Source organism: Pseudorca crassidens, chromosome 20 (assembly GCF_039906515.1).
Source record: "Pseudorca crassidens isolate mPseCra1 chromosome 20, mPseCra1.hap1, whole genome shotgun sequence".
Classification (NCBI taxonomy): Eukaryota; Metazoa; Chordata; class Mammalia; order Artiodactyla; family Delphinidae; genus Pseudorca; species Pseudorca crassidens.
This window is the reverse complement of record NC_090315.1, coordinates 4288235-4314287: the sequence shown is the minus strand read 5'-3', so window position 1 is coordinate 4314287 and position 26053 is coordinate 4288235. Positions and strand designations below refer to the sequence as shown.

General features: G+C 60.0%; 1 protein-coding gene across 7 annotated transcripts; it reads right to left on the bottom strand.

Moving 5' to 3' along the window:
• Positions 1-1422: 1422 nt before the first annotated feature.
• Positions 1423-25606, bottom strand: ZNF787 (zinc finger protein 787). Of its 7 annotated transcripts, XM_067720588.1 has the most exons (4): positions 25160-25606; positions 11442-11530; positions 10013-10110; positions 1423-3188 (listed from the first exon to the last, which is right to left on the bottom strand). In XM_067720588.1, coding segments are annotated over exons 3-4 (1074 nt in total). In that variant the 5' UTR covers positions 10014-10110; positions 11442-11530; positions 25160-25606; the 3' UTR covers positions 1423-2115. The 7 variants fall into 7 exon arrangements, with proteins under 7 accessions (XP_067576689.1, XP_067576683.1, XP_067576688.1 ...); XM_067720582.1 differs by lacking the exon at positions 10013-10110 and having other exon boundaries at positions 25160-25346; XM_067720587.1 differs by lacking the exons at positions 10013-10110; positions 25160-25606 and adding an exon at positions 24532-24892.
• Positions 25607-26053: the final 447 nt, after the last annotated feature.

Below are 26053 nucleotides of genomic sequence, written 5' to 3'. Positions count from 1 at the left end.
CCCCCACCTCCGGAAGCGCCCAAGGGCAGCGCTGGATGAGAGGGAAGGGACTGCGGGCAACGGGCAATGTGTTCTCAGCCTTTGTTTACCCAAGCCCGCTCTGGACAAACAACAGCGTCACCCCTCCCTCCTTTGGAGGGGTCTGAGATCTCAAACTGAACGGCCTCAACCAACTTCCAAGCGAGGCGATGGCCACTTGAGAACAGGGTTCTCTGACCTACGATCGCACCCAAGATGTTCTAATATATCCTCCTGGGGAGTCACGTCTCTGCCCACCAGATGGCCATCCGTGACCTTGGTTTTGAGCCCCTGGTTCACCAGGTGAGAACCTGAGGCCCTGAGGTGGGTGGGGGCAGGATCTGCTCAAGGGCAGCAAAGCACCAGGGGGAGATTCAGGGCTCAAGGTAGAAACCCTCCTTCCTCCTTTAGCTCCCCTTCTGCTGGTAAACTCCTCTCTCTTTCTGCAGAGGTAAAAGGAACGTTGAGTCCAGCCACGGCATTTGGCCAGGCTGGAAATAACCCCTGAAGATCCCAGGGACGTGGTCCCCAGGACTCCAGCTGAGGGTCCCAGGACACTGGAATTGGCATCATTGGGCCCCACCCTGAGGACTGACCTGCTAGCAGTCCTCAACGTCCCAGGACTGCTGCGATGATGCTGCAGGACCAGGTCCATCTGGCAAGTAGCACAGCGCCTAGAACACAAGAAACACCAGAAAGCAACTGCCCAGCCTTGTCTTCCCGCCAGACCCCTGGCTGGCTCCTCCAGTGGGGCCCTGGGGGCAGGCAGGTATCCACCCACCCACCAGAGTCCATCTCCCGCCTCTAGGATAGTTTTGTTGCTAGGAAGCAGTGGCAGGCCAGGGACACTTCCAGCCTCCTCTGCAGTGACATGTGACCCCGTGACTGTCCCCTGCTCCCCCGATGGGATCTGAGCAGGGGGACACAGGTGCAACGTCCAGGCCAAGTCTTCCAAGAAGCTGGATGCAGGAAGGGGCTGCAGGGGCTGGGGGAGGACGCCCAGACGGGAGCATGGGCTCATTTACTGCGTGGGGGGAGGCTGCCCTCCACTGTGAGGTGAGGCACGGCCTGTGCAACTCCCACCTGCAGCTCCAGACGGTGAGATTCCTTTCAAAAGCAGCAGTGGGTGGGCCTTACTCTGAACAACCGCCCCAGTTCCTCACAGGCCTGCCCATCCTCCAGCCTGGATACTTGACGGCCACTCCGCTGGGGCCCAGAACCCGCTGCCGGTGACCTGGCCGGTCACTCTTCCAGGACAACCGCCCAGTCTGCACCCGGGCGCGAGTGCGGGCCGAGCCGGCAGCCTCTCTCCACGGGCCTGGCCCGTGGTCAGTACCCCCTCAGCAGCAACTGCCCGGTGCAGAGCCCTCCGTTTACCCGAACTCAAGAAACACGCACAGCAGGGACAATTGGATAGTGCGATTTATTGCCCCCCGCACCCCTCCTCCAACCGTGCCCAGGCCTGGGATGAGACGGGAACCCGTTTTCTGCGGGGTGCGCCTGGGACAGGGGCTAGTTCCGCTCCAGCACTTCTCTGCTACCCCAGATCCAGGAGGGGGAGGAAGGACTAGGGCGAGGAAAAAGGATGGGACCCGCGAAGAAGAGAGAAAATAATAGGTAGGCGGGGTCAGGAAGGGGATATGATTATAAAGAAAATTCTAAAAGGGAAAAGGACCCCTCTTTCCCTTCCCTCTCTGGGGCCCCTCCGAGTGGAAAGGTCCCAATGTTCGGCATCTTCTCAACACCCCCCGTTGGTGGGGAAGAGAAAGAGGGAAAATGGTCTTTCGCTCGTGGGTTTTGTCGTATCTTGGTCTCTCTAGTTCTCACACGTCTTGATTCGGGCTCGGCCGAGAACCTACAAGGGTCAGGCCAGGCCGAGGGCCGGGCGCGTGGAGGGGCCGGGCGGCCCGGTGAGCGTCCCCAGTGTCCCGCCCCAGGCCCGCCGCACCTCTCAGGCCGCACAGGCCGCGGGAGGGGAGGGGGTAGAGCGCGCCGCCGGTCCGGGGCAGCCCTCTGTCCGTTTCTCCCCGGGTCTCTGGGTCCTGCGCCGTCGTCCCCGCCAAGCCCGAGGGGCCCTGCCCCCCCGGGCCCCCGCCCCTACCGGCCCTCCCCGCCACGGCACTCGCTGCACCGCCCGCCCGCCGCCTCCTCGTCGTCGTCGTCGTCGTCCTCCCCGCCTGCCCGGTAGTAGCTCTGTCCGCAGCGGCTGCAGACGGAGGGCGCGCCCACGGCGTGGACCTTCTTGTGTCTCCGCAGCGCCGCGCCCTGCACGAAGCCCTCGCCGCACTCCACGCAGATGTGCGCGGGCTCCTCGCCCCCCGCCGCCCCGAGCCCGTCCCCGTGCTGGGCGCGCTGGTGGGCCAGGAGCCCGGCCCCGTGCCCGAAGCCCTTCCCGCACTCCACGCACACGTACGGCTTGGGGGCCGGGGCGCGCCGCGAGCGGGGTCCCGGCGCCTTGGTCCCCGTGCCCGCCATGGCTGCGGCCGCCGCGGCCCCCTCGCCCGGCGCGCCCACCACGATGATCCCCTCGCCGTCGCCCACCGGGATGGCGATCTCGCCGTCCGCCGCCGCCGCCTCCTCGGGTGCCTTGGCCCGGCGCACGCTGGCCGCCAGCACCTTGGCCGCCACGCCAGGCCCCGACAGCTCCGGGTGCAGCCGCAGGTGGCGCGCCAGGCTCTTGGGCTGGCTGAAGCCGCGGCCGCAGCGCGGGCACACGAAGGGCTTGAGGCCGCTGTGCGAGCGCCGGTGCTTGGCCAGGCTCTTGCTCTGCGTGAAGCTGCGGCCGCAGTCGGGGCAGGCGTACGGCTTCTCCCCCGTGTGGATGCGCTGGTGCTGCATGAGGTTGGAGCTCCAGCTGAAGCGCTTGCCGCACTCGGAGCAGGCGTAGGGCTTCTCGCCCGTGTGGATGCGCCGGTGCTGCACCAGGTGCGAGCTCTGCGAGAAGGTCTTGCCGCAGTCGCTGCAGGCGTTGGGCCGCTCGCCCGTGTGTGTGCGCTGGTGCCGCGTCAGCTTGGACCAGTGGCTGAAGCTCTTGCCGCATTCGTTGCAGATGTAGGGGGCGGGCGGCCGCGGCCGGGGCGGGGGACCAGCCGGGGTCGCCGACTGGGGCGGGGACAGCTTGGTTGGGGGCCAGCTGGGGACGTCGTCGTCATCCATGATGAGGATGTCCACTGGAAGGCAAGAGGGGAGAGGAGGGAGTCAGAGAGCCTACGTGCGAGGGCGGCCTGGGGCCCCTCCACCTGCTGCTCTGCGTGCCCCCAGGAACCTTGCTCACCTGTGCGCCCTCCCAGGCTTCCCTATAACGGGGGCGGTGGCAGAACCTCCCTCAGAGGGCAATTGGGCCCTGCCAGTGCGGAGCCCTCCTCACGGACCTGGCCCTGGTCAGACGTCCCTCCCATCGGTCCCCTTCCCCTCACCCCTCCTAGTGTCTGTCCTCAGGGCATCGAACACGCCCCGGCATTTTACTAAACATTCATTACCCATCCCTTAGGACTCTTCCTTCCTTCACGGCCGTTTCCCCAGCATCTAGAACAATGCCCGGGACTTAGTAGGGACGCCAGAAATGTCTGCTAAAGGAAACAACAGAAACCAACGGGGGTACGGGATGGAGGTCTAGGGAAGGCTCCTAGTAAAGAATGCCTCCCGAAGCCCAGGCCCCAGGCTGGGGGCCAGCAGAGCGCGTCCCCGCCAGACCGGAAGGCAGCCGCAGCGCGGTTTCCACCTTAGCCCAGGGACAAGGGCTTGCAGCACCCTGTGGGTGTACAAGCGGGAAACGATGGTGTCACATCTGGGCTCTCGGAAGATAATCCTGGCTGCGGGTGGAGAAGAGAGAAGAGCAAGGGGTCACCGGACTGGTTAATGGGATCACAGGCCGCATGGAAGTCCTGACCCTCCATTAACTGGGAGTGCAACCTCCAAACACCGCAGCCTCTATTACAGACTTCCTCACCCTGGTCCCTGGGTTTGTAGGTACTGTATGCCCAGTGCAAACAATAAAGGAGCGTGGGGCCTTGGTCCTGGCGTCTGCAAACTGAGGACACCACCACGGGCCATCTGCCCAACAAAGCCTCTAACACAATTACGCCGCGCCTGGCCTGAGCGGCCGGCCTCCCGGGAGAGACGAGAGCCTGCCCCCTCCCCGCAGCCTGCCCAGCTCTCCGAGACTGTTCTGTGTGCACGCTTGGCCTGCTCTGTGTGCACCCTTGGCGACATTTGCTTTCCCTGTCCGGCTTGGGCCTGAGTTACAGAATGGAGGTGGAGCACATGCTCGAGCGCGGACTCGTGCCTGGGTTCCGGCCCCGCCCCCTGATCACAGCCCCGCCCTCCCGCCCCTGGCCCCGCCCCTAGGTGCACCGCGAAGGTGTCTTTCAAAGGTGAATCCTATTATAACCTACCAAACATTGTTTTCCCTCTCCCTCTCACTAGCCTGCAAGCCCACAAGGACAGCGGCCCGATCCCTGTGTTCCAGCACCTGGCCGGGAACAAAGTGCTCCAACTGTCCTGAGACAGTGGTCCCATGCACTTCATAAGCATCCATGCGTTTAAGTCTTGTAAGGTGGGCTCCATGGAACTCGGGTCTTTACAGGTGAGAACACCAAGGCACCAGGAAGATGAACCACCGCCCAAGGCTACACGGCCTGGGAGCAGCAAAGCAGTATCTGCACGGGTAGTCTGGGTCCCAAGACCGCCTGTACTGGAAAGGGTAATGGGATATAGAATCATATATGGAGCAGGAAAAAAAAAAATCCAGGTAGGAAGTCTGGGCCGGGTGGGGGCCGCTTTTCAAGAGATGACACAGGGCCCACTTTGGTGTCAACATAAATCAAGAAGTGGCATCATGGGGATTCCCTGGCCGTCCAGTGGTTAGGACTCCAGGCGTCCACTGCCACGGGCCCCAGTTCGATCCCTGGTTAGGGAACTAAGATCCCGCAAGCCACCAGGCACAGCCAAAAGAAAGAAAAAGCAATAGAGTCATAAGCACATTATGTGGAGATATTCAAGAATAAAAAACTGAACCTTGGGGAGCTGTCTGCCTCTGAGCAGTGTGTCCGGGCAGCAGGGGTGGACTGGGCTGGGCTGGAAAGGAGACTTGCTCTTTGCGGGAAATGAGCCGCACCACCTGACCCATAGCAAGTATTCTGCACTCCTTTGATTGAAATAAACGTCTTGTTTTCAAAGTTGTCAAGAAAGTTTAACAATATGCCGCCTGACTCAGCGATGAAGAGTATTTACAATCATGATGACAGGAACTGAACACAGCCCATCTGAACTTGTGAAACACCTGTAACTCAATCCGGGGCCCTGGATGCGGGTGGGGGGGCGGTTGGCGAGGGGCCGACCACCCGTCCAGGTCCAGAAACAGGGAGAGAAGGCCCGAGGAGCCGGCTGGGCAGTGAGGTGCGTGCAGCGGGTGCAGGCTTCCTCTGTAGCCTTGGGCTACCTGACTCTTCTCTCCGCTGCTGCGTTCTGTTTCCCCCACTCACTACTTTTTAAGCAGGTGTTAAGCTGTTGAATGGAAAAGGGTCTAATCATTTCGGGAGGCGGGGTTCTCTCTCAACCTTCGGATTCCTGGCTCCCCCTGCGAGTGGGTGCAGGGACCGGCGCTCTCCAAGCAGCGGGCGGCTCTCACGCACACCAGAGTCTGAGTCTGCACCCCTCCAGGTCAGGCTGGAAGTCAGCGGCTTCCCTCTGGGCCGCCTTCCTCATGGGGGCAACTTCACTGCCGCACAAACGTCATCTTTAAAAGGATGCAAGAATTCCCGGAAAGCGGAGAGGACAGCGACCAGCACAATGGGCTCACTCAATCAAAAGCACAGAAATGACGAGTGATCGCCATTCCCGAAGGGAAGGGGAGGGGTGTCCCAGGCTCCAGGTCCCGTCATCCCACAACAACTGTCATTGTCCTTCTCTCGCTGAAGGAGGGCTCAGCTCCGGCTCCTGCGCTCTGGGCCCAGGCAGGGTCCTGCCGCCCACGCAGCTTCCCGCCCCAGGGTGGATCCTCCCAAGCAGACCTTCTGGGGAAGGGCAGGACCTGCGGCTTTACCGGATGTTAACCTTTTTCCCCTAAAACACACGACATGCAGAGAGCCCGGAATGCAGAGCTGACCACAATCAATGCAGAAAGACAAATGCCCCGTCAAGATACAGGTCTTGGCCACCCACCGGGAGTCCCTCCGTGCCCTTCCCAAGCTCACCCCCTCTCAACCCCAAATATAACCACCATCCTGACCTGTGCAGTAATCGTTCCCTTGCATCTCTGTACGGTTGTCACCCAAGTGCAACATCCCAGACATTACAGTTCGGCCCGTTACTTTTTCAGTATGTCTTTTTTTTTTTTTTTGCGGTATGCGGGCCTCTCACCGCCGCGGCCTCTCTCGTTGCGCGGAGCACAGGCTCCGGACGCGCAGGCTCAGCGGCCATGGCTCACGGGCCCAGCCGCTCCGCGGCATGTGGGATCCTCCCGGACCGGGGCATGAACCCATGTCCCCTGCATCGGCAGGCGGACTCTCAACCACTGCGCCACCAGGGAAGCCCTACTTCAGTATGTCTTTAAGTCTCCTGTAAGACACGACTTCCTCCATCTCTTGCTTTTCCTTACGATTTTCCTTTTAAGAAGCGGAGCCCTAAGGCCAGTTGGACCCTTGCTGACTGCATGCTCCTGGTGCCCTGCATCTGCTGCCGGTTAGCAGCTGGCTCACCCAGCCCCGCCGGCCCCTGAAGTCATTCTGAAGGTGCAATCCTGTTCTTTCACTGAAGGCACCCGATATCTCGTGTTTCTCTTTTTGTGATATCAAGGGCCACCGATGCTCAACGCTTAGGTCTGCTGATTCGTCGAGGGGTGCAAAATGGGGCTGCTCTGTGGTTTCTCCTGCGTTTAGGAGCTGGAATAGCTTTTAGAGACTCTACATCATCTGTTGGTTGGTATCCAGTGGTAAATTTCATGTGGTTATGGCAGGATGAATCTCATTTCCCCTTACCTGCCCAGTTTTCCAGGTTACGAACTGGTTCCCTACCACCCTCCAAGGTAACCACATAGTCTTTCCTTTCTTAACATCATTAGGAGATCACGGATTTAAATATATCCGGTAGGCTGCACTGCCTGCCATCTTCAGCGCGTGGGAGCCTCAAGTGAGCTCCGAGTCCTCTGGACGGGACCCAGGTGGTCTTTAACAGATTCTCTGCCATCCAGCCTAACAAGGGGCTACAGGTTCATCCATACTTCCCACCCCAAACCTGCAACTGGCCGTTTCTCCAAGGGACTCTGGTTTCTTTTCGTGGGAAACAATTTCAAAACCAAAATGTGGAAATGATCTTCACTTTTTTTTTTTTTTAAGATAAAATTCCTGTGACTTCTGATACTTCCCATACAAATTCAGGCCAAAAGGCTTTTATGCGGTCTTTTCTAGGACATCTGCATCTCTGTTCCTCACTAGGGGAGGAGAGGACTTGACTAGCCCATAACTGCTTATTTGCTGAACCCACATCACACAGCTTCACGATAAGCATTCTAACTTGAACGGTTAGAATCACCCCCACCACTGCCAAGTACCATTCCTGAGAAATCAGGTGAACTATTCCTGTTCCCCTCACTGATTTCACTGCCAGACCTCCACCGCCTGAGCCCTCGTGGAGCCTGCCCCGGCTCAGCGCCCATCTCTCTGGCCACGGGGGCTGCGCAAGGCTCACTTGCCTGCAGACTCCTCGGGAAGGCCCCACGACAACCCTGTTTGCTCAGCTCCTGCTGGCTGAGGTCATCTGCGCCCTTCCAACGTGGAAGGCAGTCTTCCTGAATACGATCCTTAGCTCTACCTTTTCTTCCCCTGAGAATCATAAATATGACTCCATTTTCTCCTGGCATAAAGCATTGCTGGCAAAGTCTGACAGCAATCCCATCTACTTTGCCTTGTAAGTCATCTGCTCTTTTTGCCTAGATGCCCCAAAGGATTTGCTTCTTCCTTTAAAGCCCCGTGACTTGAATAGAATATGTCTTGTTCATCCGAGCTGATATTCTCAGATCTGTGATTTGCTCCTTCAATACCTAACTCTGACATTTCAGGAATGTTTTCTGGACTCGTAGTTTTTTACCATTATATTCCTTTGGATTTCTTCTTCAAAGGGCTTTCTTTACCTAACTTCAGTACCTGTTTTTTTTTTTTACTCTGCCTTAATCTTTACTCATTTCTTTTTGATTTTAAAATGGCCCTCTTTTTCACCTTCGATTTTTCTTAAGGAACAATGTGTTATTTTTATTCAGTCTCGAATTCCTCCTACTTCACTTTGAAATTAATTTGACTCTGTTTCTAATTCTCTGCTGAGTTCTGCCCCCTGGGCTGAGCTGTTCTGATCTTGCACTTCCAGGGGCCGTCATCTCCTGGCCACTCTGAACAATCCTGACCTGTCTGCAGGTGTATCTCTGACCACCCTCCCCGTCTGTGGAGACACTATTTGCCCCTCTTCTTTTTTATTCTAATAGCTTCCTGGGGGGTGGAAGCAAGAGGACTGAACTCACCATTTTCCAGTTTCGCTCATTTCTGTGGTCAGTCTCCCTGAACTTCTGGGAGGCTACACTCTGGACAGCGTTTCTGGCTCCTCAGGGCTCCCTCTTCCGAGTGCAGGGCTGCCTGCTCTGCGGCCACCCCTGATTTTATCTGGACCTTCCCTTCTCCCTTGTGGCCAATGACAGGGGTCCCACTCGATCCTGAACCCCCTCCTGACGGGCTCTGCTCTGCGTGGGTCCTGCCAGGGCAGGGCACTTTACCTGGGTAAAGGAAGCCATGGGCCCCAGCAGCCCCGCGCTCCCTGCTCCTGGTCTGGACAGAACCCCTCCAGCTTCAGTTGCTGGCCGCAGCGTGACCAGCCCCAAGTCCTCCGGTGAACCCCCGAGGGCTACCTGGGGCGTCCTCCCCTCCTGCCCCTGCTAACACCACACTGCCCTGGCTGCTGGCTTGTCCCCATCCAGCTGTATTTTGGGGCTTTGCACCTAAGGTGTGCTGCCAGTGTGACCCGGGAACATGGGTTTTGCCCGCAGGCAGTTGCTGTGTTTTTACGTGGGTCTGCTGTCATCCGGCTCAGACGTGGCATTTGCGGTGAACTCTGCGGGGTCATTCTGGAGGGCACTGAGACGTGAGAGGCGGGCGTGAGAGCGGGAGGCCGGGACCCTGTCCCTGGTGGGTGATTTCCAACACACCAGCTGAAGACTCTTTCCCACCTCAGAATTGGGATGTCTCTTTATTATTCATTTTTGGATGGCTTCTCTTTCTGAACATCCTGTAGCTAAGGCCCCAGGCAGAGCCTGGACAGCTCTCGCACCTGCGGGCGGTGGGCTGGGGTCAGTGCGCCAGTGAGGCAGCGCAACAGACTCTGGCTGCAGCCTATGGACCGTCCAGGCCCCAGGCCCCTTCCACTGGCTCCCGGCTGCCTCACCCTGGGCGGTGGCCTGGCCTCTCTCTGCCCAGCACCCTCTGATCAGCACCCCGAGCTCGAAGGGTGTGAGGATTCCATGAGAGGGCCTGCCCGAGGCGCCTGGCCTCAAGCTCGGGGCACACAGGAAGCGCTCACAGCCCTGCTCACGGACCCCTCGTCCCGACCCAACAGGGAAACAGCCTACAGGGGCTACCGCCAGCCCAAGCCTCCTGCTCCTGCGTCCAGGCATCAGCCGGGGGGGGGGGGTGTCTCAGGGCAGGGGTCCGGCCCTGTGCCATCACAGGAGGCTGCCACGGAGGTAGGACCCAACAGGGCAGGCCCAGAACCAGGGGACGCACGGCAGCTTGGAGGCATCTGGGCCACACGGCTTACAAGCTGAGCGGAGGGGTGTCATGCGGTTGGGGGTACCACGCAGGGAGGGGCCGGAGCAGACTTGCAACACACTCCGGTGGGGGGTTGGGTTGGGGACAGCAGGCCGGACAAAGGGGATATGAGAACCCACTTGTGCTTTGTAGAGGTTTCCTCAAGAGAATGAGTTAGTGGACGGAGTGTAAAATTAAAACCACCTTACTTCAAGGCAAACATGCATTTTGGAGACAGCTGGGGACACCTTCACACACTGGGCAACGCTTCGTCAGGTGAGATGAGCGTTTGTTATTGCTGGAGAATCTGTAGGTGAAATGATACAATATCTGGGATTTTCCTTAAAATTCTCCAGAAGAAAAAGCAGGCACAACCAGGGAAAAGACCGCAAAGTACTGCTCACCGCTAAGGCTAGGCAGTGGGAAGTGCAATCACCACACTATCGATGTTTGCAATTTCCAGCATGAAACAGACTGTAAAATTAATTTTAAAAAGGCTAAAAGACAGGGAAAGCAGGAAGGGGCAGGCCCGGCAGCATGAAATGGGGAAGGATGGGCCGTGCGCCCTCCTGCTGGGTGGTGGAGGGTCTGTGCCCCACGTGCCATGTGCCCTGAAATCTGTTTCCTCCTGTGTAACCACGGCTGCCCGGAGCCAGTGCAAGGAGCTTCCCTCACCCCCTCAGTGGATCTTAGAACTAGATCAGGCGAAGGGGCTCGAGTGCTTTATGCAATCTATCCCCAGCCCGCCCAGGCCCTCGTAACCTCTCTTGGACGACTATGACACGCTGGCACCGGGATCACGACCTCAGAGCCTGTTCTATAAATAAGGTGGTCGCGCCCACTCACTTCCATGCTGCAGGGGCACAAGGCCTACAATGCCGAAAACACCTCCCCTCTGCCCCCTCACAGCAAGAAATGCTGGCTGACCCCGTCCAAAACGCACGAGGACGGGATGCCCGCACGAAGACGCATCAAAAGCAGCATGAAAAAGAGCTCATACTTTATTTCTCAGGTGCCCTGCATGAAAACCCCCGGAAACGGGGAGCACATCTTCACCAGAGGGCAAGGGGTGAGGCCGTGAAGGGACCAGCGGGGCCAGATGGGGTCTCAGCAAGCAAAGCCTAGTCCCCAAGGGCTCAAAGATGAGTTTTATTCAACCCAAATAACACTTTGTCAAACAAAACATGTGGCCAATATTTAAAGAGTGACAGATTAAACCCCAGAAAGATACAAGCCCCATAAAAGCCCAGACACCCAGCTGTCCCTCAGGATGGTCATTGGCCCTGCTCTGTGAGCCTGCCGCTCCCCACACATCACAGTCTGTCCCCAGCTCTCCACGTCCTGGCCCACTGGTATGTGGGCCTGCCACCCTGGTCTAAAGAGCATCCCGCCCAGGAGGTCCAAGGGGCCACCTAGAAACGGTGCCGAGCACCCAGCGAGGGGAGGGGGCAGCCCCCAGGCGCTCCCAGCTGGGAGGGAACTCAGAGACTCCACACAGGCCCGGGAGGCAGCCTGGCTGAGCCCCCAGAGGAAGGATGGTGAGCCCCGAGCCACGGGAGGGGAAGGGGAGACAAAGGAAGCGAGGGTCCAGGGAAGGGTGAGGGACCAGCTGGGAAGAACTCCTCAAGGCCGCCTCACCTGGGTTCTCATGGCTGGCCATCTGCTGGTCCTCAGAATCCAACGGCCCCGGAGACCACGCCTCTTCCCGCAGCTCCATGTCTGGGTCCCTGTTAGAAGGGGACGAGACAGAGGACAGAGTTTACAGGACGCCAGACTGGACGGAGGGCCCCGGGGTGGGGGGACAGGTGCTATGTGGGCTCCAGGCGCCCGGCTCAGGCCCAGCAGACAGGAGGTGCATGGTGGCGGGGACTTAAGGGCCAAGGGAGAGATGGCCCTCTGCTCCCCCACTGGACAGGGGTCCAGCCCGAGGCCACACGCAACCTGGGAGAGGAGGAAGTGCTCCGGCTGCGGCCACCTGGCCGGGGCTAGCATCCCAGCTCCACTGCTGCCCAGCTGGGGCCGGGGCAAGAGACCCCCTCCACCCCCCCACTCGGTTTCCTCACCAGGAAGATGGAGGACAGCCCGACACATGGGTCGTGAAGTCTACGCGAGACAAGTACAGACGGTGCTCTCACCCCAAGCAAGGGAACCCTAAATCCACTCCAGGCCAGGGCCCATCCCACCAATCAAGGCCAGAAGGGCTCCCCTGCCAGGCCCGTCCTAAGGCCTCTCCCTGGACCAGGATGAGGCAAACCCCACTGAGACGTGACAGTGTGTGACAGGGAGACAGGTGACGCGGGCACTGAGCGTCTGAGCAGCTCACAGTCTGAGGTCTGCTTCCAGACATGGGCCAGCCAAGCAAAACTCCACACCAGGCCTGGACACAGCGACGATGGACCCTCCAGGGACCTGCACGGGAGGAGCGCCGGCTGCTCTGGTCCCAGCCCCTGGCCACCACTCGCCCTAACCCTGGACGTTTCTTATGAATGGCATCACACAGCACGTGGCCTCTGGCGTCTGGCTTCTCTCGCTGAGTGGCACGCTCTCAAGGCTCACCCACGGAGCAGCGTGTCAAGATTTCCTTCCTTTTCACGGCTGAGTAATGCTCCCCTGCAGGGACAGACCACGTGTTGTTTGTTTCTCTGTTCTTTGGGTGACAGACAGAGCCTGGGTGTTTCCCCTTTGGCTAAAGTGAGCACGGCTGCTGTGGACATTGGCGTGCACGTCCCTCACATACTGTGTGGCCTGCCTCCAGAGCCCACACTTCCACTCCCCGCCGCTGCCCGGGGCAACGCCACAGCAGAATCTGGCCCTCGGGGTGCACAGCTCAGCCTTCCTCCCCTTCCCGCTCTGGCCCCTGCAGGGTGGGCAGGGCAGGAGCTGCCAGGCCTGGGCTCCAGGCTGCGCAGAGGTGCAGAGCCGGCAGGGGTCTGCCTGCATCTTGGACTCAGTGTGCAGGGCGGGGAGGTGTGGGCAGGCACCCAGCCCCGGCAGCGGAGCCTGGTACTGGGGCCACGGCATTCTGGTCCCCTCTGGGCCCTGCTCCTTGGTGTGACATCCCTCTCCAGCAGGACGCTGGCAGGCAGGCAGGCCTTCTGACAAGAAGGGGCACACCGACTGGGACCCGGGGCGGCGCCTCGGTTCCTCCTCTCGTATTCAGGCCCCTTCAGGTGCAAACCAAGGCCCGTCTGTCTGCATGCACACAGCTCAGAGAACCTCTCCCCACACAGTCCTTCTGTCCCCCACTCCAGTTGGGGGAACTGGCATCTGGGAACGAGGCCATCCAGCCCCAAGCATCACACACCCTGGCACAACAAGCCTGACCCATTTCTCTTGAATCCCCCAGTAACAAGGGGCTCACCACCATCCAGGCACGGAAAGGAGCCCGTTCCATGGCCCGCCCCTCAGTAACCTCTGCTGACATCTGCCAGAAGCTCAGAGAACTGGCCTGTTTAACCGGCCTGTTTAGTTAAGTAATAAACGCACGCGGCTGTGCCGAGCAAGTCGCTCACAAGCCCCCAGGTACTGTTCTCAATGGTTGATGCAACCCTCTGGGCAGATGCGACTCTCACCCCCAGCCGTGAGGATTCCGAGGCAGGGGCGGCAGAGCCGGGACGTGAAGGCAGACCGTCCCGGCTCCAAGGCTGTGCCCAGAACCAGCAGAGCTGCCGCTCAGGGTCTGGGCCTGGCTCTCCCGAGCGCTCACTCACGGAGTCCTGAGACCAGCAGACGGGCAGTAACCGGAGAGGCCAGGCCTGCCGCAGAGCTCGCGGGCCAGGAGGGAAGGCGGGCCCAGGTCCCACAGTCAGACGCAGCCCTACATTAACCTGCGCCCAAGTGCCCCACGTGACCACCACCACCACCCCCCGGGTCAGGGCACAGAGGTGGAAGCGCCCAGGAGCAGAGGAGGGACACAGGCCGCGTGGCTCACCCGCTCCACCATCCTGACGCTCAACAAATGGTCACAAGGACTCTAAGAGCAGGGACACAATCCAAGGGCAAGACAAGCCAGGAGGCCAGGGAGGGAGACGCCCCTCAAAGAGGCCTGTCGGGGCCTGGGCCACCTCCGGGCGGAGCTGCCCAAGCACCCCCTGGACCCGGCAGTGAGCAGACCGTCGGGACACGAAGAGGGAGACACCCCCACCAAGCACGCAAGAATTGCCGAAATCTGACGAGAAGGTGGGAGCCTGAACCAGGCAGCTCACGGGAATGGAGCCAGTGGCGAGAGGTGAGGCCGGTGGTGAGGCGGACAAGCTCTGGTTGGAGGCCACGGCAGGGTTGATGACAAAACCAAGGCAGCTTCCCGTCACTGTATCTGGGACGCAGCGGGGCCAGATCCCGGGTCCCCTGCAGCAACAGCAGGGAGCACCTGGACAGCAGCCAGGAGTTACTCAGCGCTGGTGGTGCGGGACTCAGGGCTGAGACGACTCCCAGGACCCTGGCAGCCAGGGGACAAAGGAGGACGCTGCCCTGCCTCCCTCCCGGGCCCACGGTCTCGCTGAAGGTCACGGGGCAGGGGATGTACCCGGCCTCCAGGGCCCTGCCGAGACCCTCCGGGGGCCCCACGACAGCGCCAGGCACAGACATGTGCTGCCAACGGGTGGGTGACAGGCCAACTAACAGAGCAGAGGCTCGAGGGACGGAACGCAGTGCACCCCAAATCCGACCCCCATGACCACCCCCCTTCTAGGACCCACTGCAGGAAGTGGTGAGACCCATACCGGAAGGACAGACCGGCCCTTGGACCCATCGGGTGACGAGGGCCCAGTCAGGTAACGCCGCTGTGGAGCTCACGGCCCCTGCCCGGGGAAGCCCACTTCATAAGCTAATCTGCGGGGAAAACCCAAACCTCGGAAAATGCTTCCTGCAGGGTCTGCCACAGCAAGATTTAGAACAGGGTAAGAACCGGAAAGAACCCGCCAGCCCCGTGGTGGGAGAAAGTGTAATAAGATCACAGACCATGGGAAGCGGGTCTACGGACATCTCACAGCCTCTGAAACAACGCTGTAAAGTGGCCGCCCCGCCCCCACCCCCCCCAGCCAATAACAGGAAGAGCCATCTTAACGTTTTCTTCTCCTTTACCTTCACCTTCTCAATTTTTTTTACATTAATGGATAATTACTTGTGTAACGAGGGGAAAAGACTAAAGGTTGGCTTCTTTCTGGTGACAAGGCCTATGTATCACAACAGGGAAATCGGGGTGTTGGGGAGAGAGAACTGTGCGGGCCCTCAGATCACAGGTAAACGTGAAAACTGCACGGCGGGCGGGTGTGCCAGTAGGGCAGCTGCTGTGAAGACAGCCTGGCACGTCCTGATAATGACGAAGTCACTGTGTGACCCCAGGACCCCACTCCTAAGTGCTATTCACAGCAGTGCTGTGCGTGACAGCCAACACGGGGTGACAACTCCAACGCCCCGGGAAGCCGCCAGCACACAAGGCCACTCAGAGCGCGGCTCCGGGATGTGAACCGTCCAGGCCGAGATAAGCGGCTGCCAGCCTGGGGGTGGGATGGGGAGGGATCGCACACTGGCACGGGGTTTTTTGGAGCGATGAAAATGTTCTGGAATCAGTGGTGATGGTTGCACAACTCTGTGACTATATTAAAAAACCACTAGACTGTACACTTTACGAGGGCGAACTTCGCAATATGTGACTTATATCTCAATTAAAAAGTAAAAAGACCTAAGAATTCGTACGGGGCCCTCTTATTCAAACCCCAGCAACAACAGAAACACACAAGAGAAAGAAAAGGAAGAGAGGCCAAGGGCTCGGGGGCTGAGGAGGTGGGACGGACAGAGGCCGCTCCTCTGTGGCTTCTGGGTTGAAACTCGTTTGCCAGGCGGTTATCATGTGCTGCCACTGGAACAATCACATATAAGTCAATAAAGCAGGGACTTCCTGGCCTCGAGCGTCCACCTCAGGCCAGCTTCCTGCAGCGACAAGGCCTGGGCTGGCCTCCATCCTCCTTCCAGGGAACCCACAGGCTCTGGGGAAGGGACGGAGGACAGGGAGGTGACAGCGGCCAGCCCTGCACCAGAGATTTCCCTGCACCCAGAGGTGCTTACTGAGCACCGGGAGCCACACTGCCCAGAACAAGGCAGTGAGGGAACCAACACCCCGATTTCCATGGTGGGAAGAGCCAGCAGGAAAGTGAGGCTGGGCATGGAGGGGAAGGGGCTGCTCTTGAACCAGGACGTGAGATGCAGAACTTCCACCTTGATAGGCTGCTTTACCACACTGATGACCCCGAATTCAGGGCAGTCGGAAAACAGCAGGTGCAACAAGGACGCTCTGAACGCACCTTCTCCCCTGAAAGCAGGGGGCACGTGAAAGTGCCCTCCCGGCTCCAGGAAGAAGAAACATCCCGAGAGACCTGCTAAAATGACCTTCCTTCCTGCATCCCCCTGGGTCCCGCGGTTACTCCCCACCATGGCACCTGCTCACCCTGGTGTATAAGGAGCACTCCGGCGATTTTCTCCTGAGGGCTCCCAAGCTCACGGAAATAAAATTCGTATGCTTTTCTCCTGTTAATCCGCCTTAGTCAGTCCAGCCGGAAGCCCTAGGAGGGCAGAGGAAAATCCTACACCCCCTACAGACTGCCAAAGGCCCCTCCATGGGCCAGACTGGAGCCAAGACAGGATAACGTAAGGGAGGGTCTGTACACAATGACCCTCCTGGGAGCTGCCCTCCAACCAAGAACGATTCTCATGGGGTTTAAATGGTCACATGTTAACTGGTATGTAGGTGTCAACATATACCCTCACCATGGCCTCTTGGTCTGTAAGCCCTCAAACGTTTACTCTCTGGCTCATTAAGGAGAGTTTGCCGACCCAGATGCGAAGGAATGACGGATGCCAGGATTTAGGGGAAAGCGTCCCAGGCCAAGCAGACACACAGGAAAGGCCTGGCGGGGACAGGATAGGTGGGCCTGAGGGAGGCTGAGTCCTGGATGGTGGAATGGAGGGCGGGAAGGGGCAGGTGGGGTGCCTGCAGGGGCCACAGCAGGGCCACCAGTGGTGAGGGAGCCCAGCGCATGGGGGTCAATACTCTGTGGTCGCCGCCCTGAGACTACTGCTAATCTTATCTCGGGATCCGCGTTTTGCACAGGAGGTCCTACGGGGGCCCGGGCAGGAGCCAGGCCTGCCCGAGGGCAACCCTGTACCTGGGGGAGTGCGACACGAAATACCAAGTTAAAAACACCCTGACAGGCTGAGAGACCTCGGAAGAAAGGGAAAAGCTTTTCTCTTGCTTTTTGCCCAAGGGGCTCACCTCTTCATTTCATGCCAGGCCCTGAAAACGACGGAGCCAGCCCTGCCCTGGGGTAGTAGATGAGGCACTAGAGGCAGAGGGGCCAGAGCAGGGCCGTGCAGGCCCAGCCAGGCGTCTGCATGGTACTCCAGACACGACAGGAAGCCCTGACTAGGCAGAACTCTACTACGAGGCCCTAGAAAGAGGCAGCTTCTCTCGCTGACTTCTGGGGGTTCGGCAGGGGCTCCCACTGGCGCTGCTGGTCAGGGGTGCCTGGCGCAGGGCACACCTGGGGACTCGGGGACAGTCCGCTCTGCATTTCGGTTTCAGCCCTGAGCAGAGGGAGGTTACACCACCCACCAGGGAGACTGAAAACCAGCCACGAGGTGAGAACACCCCGGCATCTCCTCTGTCTCCACGGAAAAGGCCCCGGTGGCGGTGCTGCCCTGGCTTCTGGCACGGAGGCTGGAGCCTGGTGCCTCGGCCACTCCACTCTGTGACCCTGCACATGCGGCTCAGCCTCTCTGGGCCTCGGCTGCCGCCCCCGTGCAACAGGGACCAGCAGGTACCCCTGGAGCTGAGTGAGAGGTCAGGAAGCGCGTGCTGGGGGGCCAACCGCAATCCTGGTGAAGAGCCGAGGGCGTTCACTAAACCATCCTACCCAGGTCCCTCCCTCCCCCGTCCAGCCAGTCACTCATGCGCTCATCCACTCACGCAGCTGTTGGGCCCTCTTGTCCTGATCCGGGGGGCTTGGGGTCCTGCCCCAGGACCTCAGAGGGGAGCGGCCAGAGCTGAGGGCCTCAGGCAGCCCCTAAGCTAGCTGCTCTCAGGACCCGGGCGGCTCTCTGGGGGAGAAGGGGCAATTCCCGCAGCCAGCCTGACTGTGGACTCTGATAGCCCCGGAGGCCAAAAGCAGAGGGTCCTACTCTCCCCCGGCCCCCCAAACGCTCAACAGTACCGGCCCAGCCTCACCCTGCTCGGACCCCCGCTCTGCAGAGACGAAGGCACGCCGCTGCTGGGGCCTTGAGCGATTCAATTAGCGCTGGCTATTAAGTGTAAGACAAATTATCGTTATTATTGTTGTTATTAGATCCCGCCCACCTCCTCTGGATGCCTGCCCACCAATTACCCAGCTCTTTCTTCTGCTGCCAATCTCACCTCGTCCTCCTCCCCCAGCTCTGCTTGCCGGCGGCTCCCTGCTCCCCCTGTCCTCGCTCTCCGCCCCAGACCCTCCTGAGGGCCCACTCACTTGTCCCCTCACCCCGCGTGCCTCTCTCTCCTCTCCAGCTGCTTTCCCTCCACTGTCGGGCTGAGCTGTGACCCCCACCTCCTCCCCCGCCATCCTCCAACCGCCACTCCCACAACCTTCTGGTCACCAAATCCAGTGGCTACTTCTCAGCCTTGACCCCGGGGGCAGTAGGCAGCACCATCGTGTGCACACACGCTCCCTCCCTTCCCGGAGCTCCCTCCCCGCTCCCTCTCCCCTGCCTGCCATCCTCACCACCCTCCTCTCCCAACTCCCAACTCCCACCCCCCCACCCCACCCCCCGCACTCCTGCCAAACACCCCTCCAGAGTCCATTCCCCACACCACGGACCAATTCATCTTTTCAAGGCACTCAGTTCAAATAAGCAACTAAAAACGGGCAAAGGATCAGAAGAGAGGTTTCTCCAAAGACAGCATGCTGTTAAGTACATGAAAAGATGCTCAACATCATCAGCCCTCAGGGAAACGCTCATCAAAACCACAGAGGGACCCCACTGTACACCCACTGGGACGGACATAATAAAAACAGAAAACACAAGTGTTGGAGAGGGTGTGGAGAAGTTGGAACCCTCGTGCATTGCTGCTGAGACTGTGAAATGGTGCAGCCACTGTGGAAAAGAGATTAGCAGCTCCTCAAAAGGTTAAACACAGAATTACAGTATAATCCAGCAACTCCACTTCTGGCCACGTACCCAAGAGAAATGAAAACATGTCCGCCCCCAAATTTATACACACGTGTTCACAGAAGCATAAATCACAACAGCCAGAAAGTGGAGACAACCCAAACCCCCATCACCAGGTGAATGGACGCACAAACGTGGTCCATCTGTAGCTTGAGTATTACTCAGCCAGGAAAAGGAAGCACTGACCAGTGCTGCGTCACAGATGGACCTCGGCAGACACAGACCACGTGGTGTGTGACTCCACTCACGTGAAAAGTCCAGGACAGGCAAATCCAGTCAGAACACAGACCAGTGGTTCTCAGAGGCTCCGGGCCGGGGGACACGAGTGGGTACACAGCCTTTTAGGGGATGATGAGAAAGTCCTAAAATCAGCGTGGTGATGGTTGCACATCCCTGTGAATACGTTAACTGTATACTTTAAGTAAGTGAACTGTACAACATGGGAATTACATCACAATGAAACTGTTACTTTTTTTTTTTCAGGTAGCTCAGTTCACATCACTCCCCTGCCTGAACCACCTCCAACATGTGTCCGCTGCACTCAGTCCAAAATCCAGACTCCTCTGCAGGTCCTGCAGGGCCCCATCGGCCCCAGTCACCCTTGTAAACTCACTTCCTCCTCCAGCCCCTCACTCCCACCTCCCGCCCAGGCCTCCTCTTTCCCGCCAGAGAGCCTGGCCCAGTCCTCCACCTGCCTGGCCCCTTCTCACCTTTCAAGGGTCTGCTCAAATGTCAAATCCCTAGCCCAACAAGCCCCGCCGACATCCCAGCGCAGGGCCTACTTCCCTCCAAGGCTGCCACCATCCACCACTGTTTGGGATGGCCCTCCTCATCTCCAGCATCCGCTCCTGTGCACGCCAGCTCCCTGCAGGTGAGTGGGCTGGAGCTCTCAGACCACCGACTCAACAGGGCCGCCTCGGACCCTCAGCCCCTCTTCAGCCCTCCCTGGATGGTAGGTGCCCCCCAGTACCCCCAGGGCTGCAGGCACACCCCTACATCTCCCATCCAGCTCCTTCCTCACTTCCCTGTTCTGTAGGCTTCTTCACCCCTCACTCCAGGCCTGAAGACCCAGTCTGTTCCCTCCTCTGCATCTGTCTGGGCCCCCCGGGCCCCCAAGGTGATCCGGGAGCCCTCCCCACGTCAGACCTGTGGTTTGAATGTTGGGGGAATGTCTCTGTGATGCCATCAGGATCTTGCACCCCTTTTTGGGTGGCAACTGTCCGTGTTTCCTCCATGGATTGACCATTTAGATGTTTTCTGTCTGGTCTGGGGCCAGCTGGGCAGACCACTCTTCCCTACAAGGATTCCAGCATGCTTAGACACACAGGGTTGAGCGAGGTCCTGAGGCTCCCCCTCCAGTTTCCTTCTGTCTCTCTGCTTCCTCCCCCTTTCCTTCAATTAGGCTGCCTCCTGCTAAGTCTATTACACTGCTTTATTTCCCACACCTGGCCTCTCTCAGGTCCTTTGAAGCCCTTCCCAGGGGCCCAGCAGGGCCGGGCTGGCTCAGAAAAGAGTGAGCTCAGGGTAGACACGCACAGCCCCAGTCACCACTCCCCATCTGCTCCACGAGAGACAGAAGTTTCTGGAACTCCTAGAACCCTGACCTACTGTTACGGCCGCAGGCCCACCCAGGAGTAGAGGGGAGCACTGCAGCCTCTGCCCCGTCCCAGCCACCGGCCACCACCTAGTGCTTCTAGAGCTTCCGAAACATTTGTGACCACTCCTGATTCTTAAATGTTGGTGAGCAACTGAAAATTGTTTAAACAAACAAAATACTCTTCAGGACAAAAACAAAAAACAAAAAACAAAAACCAGAACTGCACCTATGGGGCATCTCATGTTCTGTCACCCCTCAATCAGGCCAACGGGCCAGACTCCCCATCCTCCAGGTGAGCATGGACTCTCCCAACCTGGCAATCTGTGCGATCTGCACGGTGCTTCCTTCCACCTTGCCCACCCGCCTTCCCCCTGTAGATCTGCTACCAGAGCCCAGCAAAAACAGCACCTCCTCCAGAAATCCTTCCCAGACTTCTCCCTTCCCTCAGCTCAACTGTCCCCTCTTATCAAATAAGACCAATTCGCAGGACTTCCCTGGTGGTGCGGTGGTTAAGAATCTGCCTGCCAGTGCAGGGGACACAGGTTCAAGCCCTGGTCCGGGAAGATCCCACATGCCGCGGAGCAACTAAGCCCGTGCGCGATAACTACTGAGCCTGCACTCTAGAGCCCGTGAGCCACAACTATTGAGCCCACGTGGCACAACTACTGAAGCCCGTGTGCCTAGAGCCTGTGCTCTGCAACAAGAGAAGCCACCACAATGAGAAGCCCGCGCACCACAACGAAGAGTAACCTCCGCTCACCGCAACTAGAGAAGGCCCGCGCGCAGCAACAAAGACCCAATGCAGCCAAAAATAAATAATTAATTTTTTCAAAAAAATGGCCAGCTCGCACTCATCAAGCACAGGCTACACACTGCAGACCGCGCACAGGGTGCAGCAGGTACATAATCTTGATCCCCCACCACCACCAAGAGACGAGAGGCCGTCCTCTCCGGGCAGGTGGGCAGGCTGCCGGGGTTGGGATCGGCCTCACCACCCACCGCCTAGGGCAGCTGCTTCACCCCGTGTCTCCTCTTCGTGGGCTTGGCGTCAAGATCAGACGAGATGACGCGCTCCACAAGGAGCCAGGTGCCCGGTACTGCCTAGTAAGTGTGAACCAGGAGTCTAAAGCCCAGTTCAGACAAGTTCACTGGCTGACCCAACGCCACAGAGCCACAGGGCAGAAGGGCCAAGGTGAAACCAGTGGGCCAGACTCCAAGGCACTTCTTCCCCTTCCACCGAGGACAGGGGCACCTGCTCCCCTTATTTCCACGAGTACAGATGCAGCCTATGTCCCTGGGAGGATCTCCCCGGCTTACTCACCCCTGCGTGTCCCCCACGCAGCCCTGGAGGACTGCGACCTCCCAGCAGACCCTGCACACAGAGCCCCACGGGGCCACAACTTTCTGGCCGGCCTGACCCTGAGCCTCAAGGCTGGGGCCACGTCTGATGCGTCTTTAGGTCCCCAGAAACATTCATTACCAGGCTGCCCACACGGGACTCCTCATTCGGCATGAGAGAGCCCAGAGACCAGGCAGACGGAGCCAGGGAAAGCCCGCCAAGGCAGGCCCAGGAGCAGCCCAGGGCCCTCCCCGCCAGCCCCTCACCCCAAGCTCTGCTGGCTGGCTGTACAGTGGGGTGAGGCAACGGCTCTCTCTGCTCCTACGACAGGGCTGCTGACCCTACTAGCGTGACAACAGAACTCCCCTACCTGCCTCATAGGTTAGTGAGGCCTCCTGACACCTGCATCTCAGCACACACTGCCCGTGTCCTCACCACCTGTGAAAGGCACACCTGAAATGAGGGGCTGGGTCTCAGAATCCCCTGAGCCAGCGGCCCCGCCTGTACGAATCTTCACGATAGCTGCCCCACCGGAAGGGGATCCCCGAGTCCCCAAACCAACTAATGACACCTAAGAGACCTCCTTCAGAACAGCCTTTGTCTCCCCCAGGCCCCAAGCCTGGCCAAAAGAAGCTGACGCAGGCGGTGGCATCATGGGAAAGGGCCAGGCTCTGGATTCACACAGACCCATGCTCCGGTGCTGCCGTGGCGCCTGGGACTCAGTCCCCCCCAGAGTGGGGTGACCACCCCATCCCAGGGCCTCCGAGGGCTCAGGACACTGAGTACCGGGCACAGGGCCAGCCGCCTGCCTAGGGCTCAGCCAGAGTGTCGTCAGATCTGCAGTCTGTCTCCACCAGGAGGCCAGGGCCAGAGCTGAGTCCCTGGGGGCAGTGCCCGGCACGTGCCTCGGCAGGCAGGAGACCTCAAGCAGCACTGTGGGACAGCCAGCCAGGGTTAGGGGGCTATGGGCCTCATCTGAGCACAGGTGCCCAGAGATCTGTATGCCCAGGAGTGACCACCAAAGAGCACAGGGCAGCCAGGCAGTCGCTGGAGGCCATGGAGCAAAATTACCTCTGCCTGCCCAGAACTCACCATCCTCCTCCCCGGAGTCCCAGAGTCCTCTTGGCCAATTCCTCTGTCTTTCAAGACTCGGAACACGCCATCTCCCCAGACATCCTTCCCTGACCAGAATGCCCTCCCTCTGGGTTCCTCTAGCTCCCAGGGCCATCCTGGCAAATTCCCGAGCCTTGGGCTTCCATGCACGTGCCTCCCCGCCAGGGCTCTGAGCTGCTCCAGGACAGGAAGTGCTGCCCAGCCGAGTGACCCTCCTCTCCCACCCCACCGCAGAGCACTGCACCAGGACCACTGCTGTGTCCAAGGGCCCAGCACAGGGCGGGGCCTGGGCAGCAGCTTTGATGGACCAGGCTTATCCAGCGAACGGTCGACTGTGCTCTCCATCTTAAGGGACTGAAGAGGAAACTGAGCCTGGGAAAGGGGAAGTGGCATGTCCAAGGTCACAGGGCTGGAAGAGACGGAGCCAGAGCCTGGCCTAGGAATGCCTGGCCCCAGAGGCCTGTCCACATGCTTTACACCCACTTTTATGAGATTTGCTTTGGCTCTAAGAGGAAAGCGTTAAGAATCTTCCTGCCAAGATCAATACTATTGTTATTATCCCTGTTTCACTCAAGTAGAAACTGAGAAATTACTTGTGCCACAAGGTCACAAAGGTGATGAACGGTGAAGTTAGGACTTGAAAGCAAGTCAGTCTGACCCCAGAGCCCCGGGCTAACACACTACAGTGCTGCTCCTGGGCCCAGCATGGTGCTAAGCCCTCCCTGTTCTCTAGCTCTGCTGGGTGGTGGTCAGACCTGGATGACTTCCAGGAGGAAAAGGGCTAATACAAGAGATAACATTAGAAGGAATCTGATCTCAATGTTCTCTGTGGCTGAGGCGGAGGACAAAGGAGACTACAGCAGAGACAGGTAGGTGAATGCCAGCTGCACTTAGCCAAAGAGGCTTACAGTCTTAGGAGATAAGCCAGGATCAACAGCAACTGTGCTTCCCCAGAAGCGAGGGCAGACCCAGCTCCTAGCTGGATCCTCAGCATTGCCCAACGCAGGGCCGGGCACCAGGAACCACACGGAAAACCCAAACCAAGTCAGTCCTTTCCTAGAACGCTGACTGCCCCTCTGGATTGGGCTGGGTGGGGTGTCTTCCCTGGCTCCCTCGGCCCCCTGGATGAGGACGGGGGTGGAGAGGGGAGAGGGGCACGGACCTCTGTCCAGGTCTCTACCCGCTCCCTCAGGGACCTTGTTCATCTCCCTGTCCTTGGTGCCAAGCATTGGTAACGGCTCTGTAACAGCCTCTGTCCACACTCGCTGTGGCTCACTTTTCCGACTGATCACGCCATCCCAAGCTTGCCCGACCCCGCAGGACCGAAGGGCACTCATTTCCACGAACTGGGGTGTCCCCCTTTACGGCGGAGACTGGGAGCTGGGGTTCAGGGGCGCGGTTCGGCGCCCGGGAGGCCTCGGGATGGCCATCGGGCCTGGCCACCGTCCTTGCCCTGCCCCGCGGGCCACGCGGTGCCTGACCTTGGCCCATCACTTCCCCTCTGGCGCACGCGCTTCCTGCCCGCCGCCCGCGCAGGGGCGAATGAATGAGCCTCCCGCCGGCCGGAAAGCCCGTAATTATCGGCCGGATCAAAGGCCGCACGCAGCCCGCCCGGGACGACAGCGGGACCGAGTTCCTTTGAAAGGGGGAAGGAATGGGGGCAGGCCCGGGGCCACGACGGGCCCCCCGGGGCCGCCGTTTCCGGTCAGGCAGGCTGGGCCCGCGCGGCCTCCTCCCCCACCGGGGCCTCAACTTCCCCCGGGAGTCGCCACCGCTTCCGGCCACGACCGGCCAGGGAAGCCAGGGATGACGCGTTCGCCCGAGCCTCCGGCCCGGCGCGCGCTCCCGCCTCGGGCGCGCTCCTGGGAGCGGCGCACGCGCACTCCCCAAGCGCGTTCCCCGCAGCCCCTCCCGGTGCCCCCGCCCCGCCCCGCGTCACCGGCCGCGCGCCCACTCACGCCCCCCCAGCGGCGCGCACGCGCACTCGCCCGCCCAGTCGCGCTCGCCTCCCGCCTCCCCGCCCGCCCCCCCGGCCGCAGCCCGGCGCCCTGAGGCGCGCGCCCACCCGGCCCCCGGCGCATGCCCCCCGCCCCCGCGCCCTCCCCTCACCTCCTCGGTCCCGGGGCCGCCGCGCCGCACTCCTCCTCCTCTCTCCTCCCTCGCGGATGGTGGCAGCGGCGGCAGCGGCGACTCAGACCCTGGGGTCAGGGGGACGGGCGCCCAGGCCGGAAGTGACCTTCCTGGCCGCTTCCGCCCGCGCCGCTCCCCCCTCCCCTTCCCACCCCACCTCCAGCCTCCACCCCGTCCTCGCCGCTCTAGGAAGGCGAGCCCGGCAACCCCTAGCTGCCGACCCCCCCCCCCCCCAGCTAAATGGTGCGAAGCGGGCGCCCCAGGGAGCCACTTCCGGATGCGTCTAGGACAAGGGTCCTCCGTCCACGCTCTATGGCGCCGCGCTCTGAGGGGCTTCGGGCCCCTCCCCCTTCCAGGACAGGAGGCCCGGGCTCGGCCCGTTACGCGGAGACTTCCGGGTGTCTAGGGAGGTGCCCCCCGCCCCCACGCCGGGCTCTCGCGCCTGCGCATTCGGCTCCCGGCGCTAGCCCGGGACGGGAGGCGTTCGTGAGGACGGCAGCTAGGGCGACTCATGCCACCCATGGTCCTCCTGTCGTCTCTATCGTTGTAACCCCTTCCCTGCCGACGCCGCTCTCAGCGGTTGGAGCCCGCGTGCCCGGAGCGGTCCCTCGTCTGCCACGCTGGTCCTTTCTTTACTGGACTGAGCACTTCAGGCGCCGCCCGGCGTCGACGTCCATCTCTTGAGCCTGTGTCCTCCTTTCTAAAGTAACATTGCACGCCTGCCTCCAAGGGCTTTTAGATACATTAAGTCCTATTGAGTACCCAGTCCAGTTTTGCAGATACGAGGAACAGAGAGATCAAGGCTCTTGGCGAAAGTCACACAACCGAGAATGCAGAGCCTGGGCTCGAACCCGTGGAGTCTGGCTCCAAATT

What these genes read in the sequence shown, in the direction of transcription:
- ZNF787 (XM_067720581.1), bottom strand. Translation starts at nt 20,236, where the DNA reads ATGGAGGAAACACGGACAGTTGCCACCCAAAAAGGGGTGCAAGATCCT. An exon ending in CCCCAACATTCAAACCACAG is followed by an intron (nt 11,531 to 20,147) that starts GTCTGACGTGGG and finishes CCCTTCTAACAG; the next exon opens with GGACCCAGACATGGAGCTGC. An exon ending in GGCCAGCCATGAGAACCCAG is followed by an intron (nt 3,189 to 11,441) that starts GTGAGGCGGCCT and finishes CTTGCCTTCCAG; the next exon opens with TGGACATCCTCATCATGGAT.